The sequence below is a fragment of the Papilio polytes genome, unplaced genomic scaffold (assembly GCF_000836215.1).
Source record: "Papilio polytes unplaced genomic scaffold, Ppol_1.0 DF824180.1, whole genome shotgun sequence".
In the NCBI taxonomy this organism is placed as follows: Eukaryota; Metazoa; Arthropoda; class Insecta; order Lepidoptera; family Papilionidae; genus Papilio; species Papilio polytes.
This window is the reverse complement of record NW_013525024.1, coordinates 98,285-107,547: the sequence shown is the minus strand read 5'-3', so window position 1 is coordinate 107,547 and position 9,263 is coordinate 98,285. Positions and strand designations below refer to the sequence as shown.

General features: G+C 33.5%; 1 protein-coding gene across 1 annotated transcript in view; it reads left to right on the top strand.

The window, feature by feature from the left end:
* Positions 1-467: 467 nt before the first annotated feature.
* Positions 468-9,263, top strand: part of LOC106110962 (cyclic nucleotide-gated cation channel alpha-3) — a 29,135-nt gene continuing 20,339 nt past the window's right edge. Inside the window, exons 1-2 of the mRNA XM_013292931.1 lie at positions 468-595; positions 4,361-4,507. Coding sequence (XP_013148385.1) covers positions 468-595; positions 4,361-4,507 — 275 coding nt within the window. The remainder of the gene's footprint in view (positions 596-4,360; positions 4,508-9,263) is intronic.

Genomic DNA, 9,263 nt, shown 5'->3' with positions numbered 1-9,263 from the left:
GAGAGCTAAATTTTAGTCGACGGCTTATAAAAAGGCGGACCTGTAACAAAAGACTTCATCCGATTTATTCATTTTGTCCGTTTCGAAAGATGGCTCACCTTTATTGTCTTCATTATTTTCCTTTTTACTAAATCTCCTTTGTCGTGCATATTATAATGCTATGGCTTTTTGTGTTGAATGAAAGATTTTGTTATCTTAATTTCCTTTATGTTAAATTTATGCCGATAAATCTATATCTAAATCTATACTAATATTATAAAGAGGAAATATTTGTATTTTTGTATGTATTTGAATAACTTAAAAACTCCAAGACCGATTTAAAAAATTCTTGCACAATTAAAAAGCTATGTTATTACTGAGTAACAGAGAGACAAATGTATAGTTTTTTTTACTAATGTTTACGCTACTGAATGCTAGGGCACTCTATAATTAATGTTAATCTCTGGTTATTGTTTGTGTATGTAGAAATGATGACGTGCCGGCTGAGTTCGCGGCGGCTGGGCGGGTCGCGCGGCTCGCTGCAGGCCGGCGCAGCGTGCTCCGCCGCCAGCGAGCTCGACCTCTCCTCGCGCTCCAGACGTTCGCACAAAGCTAGGTTCGTACACAACATATCTCTTAAGGACCGATGTAGAACAAAAACTTTAAGCAATAGATAGCTGCAGTATTACCGCCGCTAAGAATTACTGCTGGCAGTTCGATGCTTGATTGAAGCTGTCAGAGTACTATAGTACTTTTCCCTTTCTTTTATTTAACTTTATAATATTGATGCGCTTATTAATGTTTTGGCACAAATTAGCACAATAAAAATTACAAGGTTTACTTTATTAGTAAGAAAGTAACTTATTTTAACTTGCAAATTAATACATATCTTGTAAAAAAATCCTTCATAAATGTATACTAAATTCATACAACTTATCCGAACTAGCGCTCACTAAAGCAAAACCAGGTTTTACTTAAAGTACAGTTTAATTAAAGTGTAAGTTAGAACAGTGCAGATACATTCTCGTAGCATGACAAAATTTCCAGTCCTGTAACTTTAATAAAGGTATATTAAATTCTGTAAATTCTTAGTACTTAGGAAGCTTAGCGACGTTACGTACGTTAGTACTTCTATTTCCATTTACACGAAACTTGCAAATATTAATAGTTACACGGAATACCTACATTTTGAAGCTCGCCAGGTGTTACTGGAATGCATTCGCTTTATGAATTAAGCAGAAATGGTTGCTTCAGGTGCAGAAGCAATGCGATATGATATATTAATATGTTATAATTGAATTTCAATCTAGTAAATAGTAAATTTAGTTACCAGGAATTGAATAAAATAAATTCACACGTTCGCATTTATATAAAAGAACAGTAACTTATAATTATATTTATTTAAATTTTCAAGAGAGGACGAGTTCGACGGATATTGGCAACGTGATCTCAGGTACATAGAAATGGATTCATTTGTATCCAATGGTGTTGATCTAACCAGACTTGCATGGAAATTACCTTTAAAATTGCAAGATCTCTTAATTAATCCCTTAAAAATTAAAATCCGATTGTCTGCACGCCGTCAAGCATGATTGTGTTTAAAAAGCAGATAAAAACCATTACAAATTCGACACAAATTTATAAATCCTCTTTGTTAGTTTATCCTGAAAAAAGCCCTACGATCTTTGTTGAAGTCTTTTAAAATACTCTGTTCAAAAAATATAAAACCACAAAGTTTTGACTAGACAATTTGTTTATGGCAAATTAATTATAGATAATTATTTTAGAACGTAATGTCGTTACGTACTTTAAGACGCACCTATATCAAATTTCTGGTGTACTTAAGAAGTGAGTGTCGGACCTTAAATGTCAAGAGGGACGCATTAATCTACGGCCACTATCCCTCCTGGACCCTCTTTATACCTTGTCTTAGCTTTCCCTTTTATTCTGAATATGTTAGCCCCTGTACACACTGATGTCGATTTTCTTATCTTGGGTAAACGTAATTTGATGGCGCACAAGCCTTAAATGTTATCAATACTGAGTACTTAGCAAGTTGGTGTCGTATTGGTAAAATCTAAATTATTAAAATATTATTAATATGCTTAAATATCTGGAATGTGATCAAGTTTAATTTATATTGTAATATTTTAAGTTCATAAAGAAGGAACTTCATAAATTATCGTCCATGTATTTTTTATTTTTAATGAATGGGCAATGGAGAAAAAATAACTCTAGATTTTCCCAACATATTTGTTAGCTAGTGCTTTCATTTAAAACAAACAATCACCCGTGTTCTATCTAATACGATCACGTCACTATGATTTTTATATATTAAAGTGAAGGCGTATTGAGGCTAGTCGACACTGAACGGTATCACTTTGCGTTTGAACAGAAGCAAAATGTTGGCAAAACTTCGCAGCGCATTGTCGCCGCACTGAAATCTGTCAAGTGGGGGCGGCGATAAAAAAGATATATCGCGGTTATAACACTTTCGGCCTCACTGGCTTATGAACCCATTTATTCAGACTCATTGACAATAAGACTTAGCACTTTTACTCTATTGTTAATATCGTTTTAGGATAATTAAGTAGTTTTATTCAACTTTACATTATTACTCGCAATTATAGTCTTCTGTAATTAGGTAACTATACATACGTGTTTAAGTAAGGGAGTAACAGAAGGGAGGGTAGAGTCGAGTGGCAATGGTACAGGTCATTAATGTTGTTCTAAGAATATCTTTTAATAATCTTTTACTACGTCCCAGACGGAGCGGAGAAAAAAAACATAAAAGAGACGAGGGCAATCACACAGGGAATTAAAAATCACAAAAGATTATTATGATTAAAATATAAAAAGTCTTGATGTGAAACGGACCTGAGAATCTATAGAGCGAACATTAAAAGCGTTTTAAAGCGCAAGATTAAAAATATTTGCTGGCGTTGTGTTTTCTTTCAAATGCATTTGCGAGGAAAATTTACTTTGGAATAGTTAGCAGAATTGCGCTTCAAGCAAATACAATTTTAATCATGGTATATTACCAACCTGAACTTATTATGAAAAGTATAAAATGTGAAGAATAATGAAATGTTTAGAGATAGCTCAATTTATATTTTAAATATTAGTCTGTCGGTTAATTTTGTTTTATCAATGTAATGATCATATGAACAGAGTTCTCTAGATCGTACTCGTATAAATCTTACCCTCTTTGACAAACTGATCCAGTGGCTATTAAAATTAATGCTGTGTTGATTCACGTTAGACCTTTTTTTATGAAATTGTTTAAGAACATATAAAATATATTTTCAGTAACCTTTAAAGGTCTAAAATATCGTTTACCTTTTTCGCTTCGCCTATAATATTTATATTGGGTGTAAAGGACTCCTTCCTTGCCTTTTGTGGGAGAATTCTTTTCGGAAGGTATCAATTTTCTTAAGGTGGCATGTTTAAACGTGCGGCGTCTCCATTAAGGCAGCGGTGAAGTAGTTCGAGGGTCTGTCTCTTGTTTGCGAAGTGAGCCCTCAACTCGAGTGACGCCTTAATCATAAGTGTTGACTTGATGAATTTACCCTCTTATACTAACGGCTTGATTCGCTACTTGATGATTTTTTCATTGATTTCTAAATGGTTAAGTAAGAACAAAAACGTAGAAATAGAATGTTTAATTCCTGTTATTCTCGCCAAGTATTTCGTAATAGGTTATTTCATTGCTCTCCAAGACCCTTTTTCTTTTAAATGAAAATAAAATAAGCTTGTGTTAATTTCATGAAGTGTTAATTCGAGTGAAATGTTATAAAATAATAGTCAATCAGTCCAAATCACAAATACAAAAAAACATACGTTGAATATTCTGTTACTATAATGCTCATAAAACCTGTAAGCGCTCTTGAAATTACCAGAGATCTCCTTTATAGCTCGAATCACCCTTCAAATCCATCATTTCGGTTGGATACCGCTAAGACGTCGTCGCGACGCGGCAGAAAGCGTATCGACGTCACCCCAATAGAAGCTATCACATTTTTGAGCGGTTTATATCTCATTTTACGGTACGAAAGCTCAGCGGGTGGTTCTTTTAGATTTCAGATTTCCGTAGCAATGCGAAAAGCGAAACCCCGTGAGCCGAACCGATTGGACTTCCAACTATTATTCCTTTTTCAGGATTTCGTTCTTTTATCAGTGAACGCGGATGTTTGCAGCGAGGTTAAAATGTTTTTCACACTTTTTGTTACGATGCTCACGTATTCGTATGAACATTAGAACTTATGGTGCATGATTCTTTCTGATGATAAATGTAATTTGTCAACCCTTCAAATAATGTCTGACTGTCCAAGATTTAACTTTTCTGTGTCATGGTATGTATTGAAATGTACACTTGTGACAGATTAAAACTGTTGGGCGCGAGCGGCGAGGCGCCCCTGCTGGGCGGGTGGCGCAGCACGCCGCACACGCCGCGCGCGCCCGCAACGCCAGCGCCGCATCACTCGCACAATCACCTCGCCTCCGCACCGCACTGCAACGGGACCGACAGGTATCTATGTGACAACGATCAGCCAACAAACGTATAGAGCGACAAAGTTTTCTGGCCCGATGGGCAAAAGTAAAAGTAAATTAAATAACCCATTGGCGCCTACGTTAATGTCAAAAAAGTGTCACAAGATCTTTATCGTACTGCAGCTATCTTCTCATGTTTTTAAACGCTCATCATCATATTACAGAACTAACGACAATAGCAGCGCTTCCCTTACCGGTTTAGATAAACTTGTCGCGCTATAATACTATTTAGCTATTAATATTTATCTATCGCTCATGGTTCTATTCTAAAATTAAAACAATTGCATCAGCATTCCAGATATGCCAAAACACAGCACAGTGTGCACCGCAAACTGTAGTCTAGACTTATTTAAAGACTAGGCTATGTGCCAAGTTAAGGCTTATAGTTTAATAACAATTACTGTTTTGAATTTTAATGCAATATATTAACAGATTAGTAAAGGGAGACTTTTTAAATGTTCTCGTTTAATTTTAATCAATTATAGCGATTAAACAATATTTATTATGTAACCATCGGCTGCGGATTCGTTTTACATCGCTAATTGTCGATGGTCGTTACTTTCAAATAATTACTTTATTTGCAATGTAAATATGTACATACATTGCAATTAATATAAAATTAATGGATATTATAATGTAAATCGAAATTATAATGTTTTCAAATGAAATAAAATGATAATAGACTTCATTTCTAAACGTCCAGAGTTAAGAAAAGTTTTCATAGCAAAAAGTAATTTGTACAAATGTTAGTTAATTTGATATACGATTTCAAATTACTGCTTTAGTCATTAGAACAGTGAAACTTAGAAGTATCTTCTAAATACATGACATACAACATTGATTTTAAAGAGATATCAAGTCGTAAATGTTTTCTGAAATAACCTATAATAGATTCATTAATTGGTAATGAACAAATCAAAGGAATATTACTCGTTAATGTATTCCGAATAATATATGAAGGGTGGAATTTTGGTGTCAACGGTTTTTATTAATTGCAACCGCATCATACATAATGGATGGCGCACTAACGTACCAAATATTCATAATGTGTCACCGAGATTTTACAATAACGAATGGCTTTGCTTCGCCGAAAATTCCGTGACGTCATCCACAATGACTTTTCGTTTTTACTTTTGAGTGCGTTTTCTGGTTTTTAATGATTTACTTTTTGGAATGTTCATCTATCGTTCATGAATAAAATAAAATATTTGTCCGGCAGCAATGAGATACGTAACGGTGGGTTTCTATTGCTGGTAAATATAATCTGTGGTTTTTTCAAAAGGACGAAAGTGATTGTAATTTTTGTATAGGTGATTCCGCAGTGAAAATCGTGTAGTAATAGTGAATATCGTTTATATTTAGATTTTGAAATAAATTTCTATAGAAGTTTTTCGATTAACAGTACAATAACGTTATAGAATGTGGAACCCTCGTCATGTTATCAGTTTGACTGTCCACACTTGATACACCTACGAGAAAATAAAATTACATTTTTACCTCACACTATCCTTTTCAATTATTTTGATGTATCGAAATGGTATGACAAATAGGAGAATTCTAATAATACTTCAGAACAAGAGTCCTTTGCCTGTGCAGTGGTGAGTGTTATTAGCAATTATTGTAAAGGAAATTATCAAAGAACCAAAAACTTTAATTATTATTATTACAAAATCATTTATTCTCTAGTCATCATCAAGGGTAGTAGATATAATCAATTTATGTTCTTAGAAGTAGCTCACGCAAATAAAAAATCGTCAGTAGAAAGAATTAGCAATTATTTTGATTCTATTTTTACGTTGAAATGCAAATACTCTTCGAACTTCCCCATTGTTGATATTAGCATATAAAATGACTGAGTCCATAAAATTTGTAATGAGCATTCACATTTTCCTCGTTTGAATCGGAATCGAATTTTTCAAATAAGACTTTCGCCTCCAGTACATTGGCAATTCGTGTAATGTTGAATTTAAGTAACGAAGATAGTTGCTATTAGGGGCTTCGTTAGTTTGATTGGCTCTTTTTTTAAAAATCTGATTCATCGTTAGATTAAAGCTTCGAGATTAAGTCGGATAAAATCCAGTCTTTATAAAATACATATACATTTTACATGCATTTTTTAAAGAACATCCAACAATGGTTTTTAATTTGAACGACCTGCCAACATAACTAGTAGCATGGGTGTCGCTACATATACCAGGGGATAGATACCTCCTAGAAAATCGAAAAATGTAAAAGATTTGTATGAAAATATGTCAAAAAGTTCCATATTAATGGTATTTGTCTAGAACTAGTCCAAATCTTAGGCCTATAACTACTAGGTTTTAATATTTTGTATCTACGTAAAAAATCTATCAAAAATAAACTATAATTAGACTATTAATACGTTGTTTATAAAGTTTTCACCTCAATTATTGAGCGTTATATTGGATTAACATCGCTGAATTTCAAAGTGTTTGTTTGAAAATTGGCGTTAATTTGTAAAGGATAGCCACAATACAGTTCAGTGGATGTTTCCGGTCAAACGCGAACAGAGATATAAATACGTCGCGTTTTATATCGTTATTGCTGTTAAAGTTCTCTATATACATTTCTATTACAAGAGATTAATGTTTAACTTTATTTAATTTATTAATTTAGTAATTATCTACGGTTGTACTTATCTATACTATATAAAGAGGAAAGATTTGTATTTTTGTATGTATTGAAATAATTTAATAACTATTGCGCCGATTTCAAAAACTCTTTCAGCATTAAAAAGCTACGTTACCAATGAGTAACATAGGCTAGATAATTTTAAATATACGCGGGCAAAGTCGCGGACAACAACTAGTGATTTCATAATCAACTGCTATATAAAACTACTTTTGAAAAGGAAATTAGTCAAACGTAGATATTAATTTTAAAAATGTTTAGTAATGTAACACTGCCTTATTTAAATTATGTTTAAATACAATGAAATTTAAAGAAATACATACATTTCTATCATTCGTATTTCGATTACAAAATCCCGTACTTCCGCAGCGAGAAGATCAAAGTGGAAAATTGTGCAATATTAGGAATGGTTGAGCCGCGTCGAACTGCGCATCGATAATAGCCAGCTCTTTGTGATTACTTGCGGATTTTCTTTCGTACAAAGTACACCGGAATACTTCGGATTCTTAGAAATACGCAGCTCCAGATCCGACAATGGCGGCTTACTGATCGGTACTAGGTATCTACTCGGTATCCTGTTCGGATGAAGCTTTAAGTTATTTAAATATTAAACTCTTTAGCTCCAGCAATTCATTTGCTTTACAAATAGACGACTTAAGATCGTGATTTTATCACGGTGGTACTGAGAAATGTTTTACGCTTAAATTAGAAAGGAAACAACTATAGCTCTGTTCACCTAATTATAAGAAAAACTGTGATAATTAAATATTTACTATCACAGATAAAACAAGTACGAGAGTTTTGTCACAGAAAGCACATTTTGAAGCTATTGCAATGCACTTGTCTTAGATAATGAATGATTCTGGCGGAAGTGGCGCTGCGTAGCGGCGGGAGCGGGCGGCGGCCTCCTTCCGTAGAGTTTCCGCCAGATTAATTGGATACACAAACCCGAGAGGCTTGCGGTTCGAGCAGGTGTTTAATACGGTTTCGATAATTTAGACAGTTAACTGTTTAAGGCTTAATTTATTATCGACCGGCCGCCGCGATTTCATTCAGCCCGTGTTCAATTTAAACATTTCATTAATTAAAATTCAATTTGAAAAACATTGTTTTCATTTCAGTTATCACCTGAATTGATATTATCGTTTTTCTTTACCTTATTAAACATGATATATTTTAATAAAAAAGTATCTTAGTACATGAAAATATAAAAAATTCTTCATAAAAGATATCGAACAAACTTACAGCAAAGGTTATTACGTAGCTGCAACAAACAGAGATAAGAAAATATACATTTATAGCGTTCATACGAACTTGTTCAGAAAACATATTCACTTATATGACAAGTATGTTGTTGCTTAGACAATGCTCGTTATTTGGTTCACGAACCTCCCTCTCCGGCAGTCACGTCCCGGCCAAATTGATTGCCCGATATCTCATGGAAATGTGTACAGATATAATAACAAATGAAGCGGCCCGCTCCATCATGCGTGCGGGCCCAATCAGACTTTGAAAAGAAAAATATACTTGCTCATTCGAATCTAATTAAGTAAATGATTTCATTAGCATTTAGCTGATTGAAAACGAGTTAATTAAAAATAATAGCGCCTATAGCTAAATGTCTGTTAAGAAACAATTTAGTAAATTAATATTTACAGCAAGAGCTACGATTGTTTTGCTGTCTCTTCAGTAAAGAAATGATAGGACAATTAACGAATGATGTTCTATGTTTCGCTATATCAAGCAAATTATTTTCACTGCTTACTCACAATATTCGTACGCTATAAACGATACTTGTTATTTTTATGTAAAAAGTATAATTTTTGAAAAAATGCTAAATTAAAAATATTGAAGAGTAATTTGTTACTTTTCCCCGATTTATCGTTTAAAACTTTCTCGTACTAAATAATATGCTTAGCAAATAAACAGCGTCTATTTAAAAGTTGTCTGTTTAAACTGGCACAAGTAAGTTCGTTATAGAGCGAACTGTGAGTCAGAAAGCAGATTAACAAAACTACTGTAGATTAAATTCAATGCATACGAAAAGTTTGGAGTACTGGTATTGTTTGTGTATAAGTTTG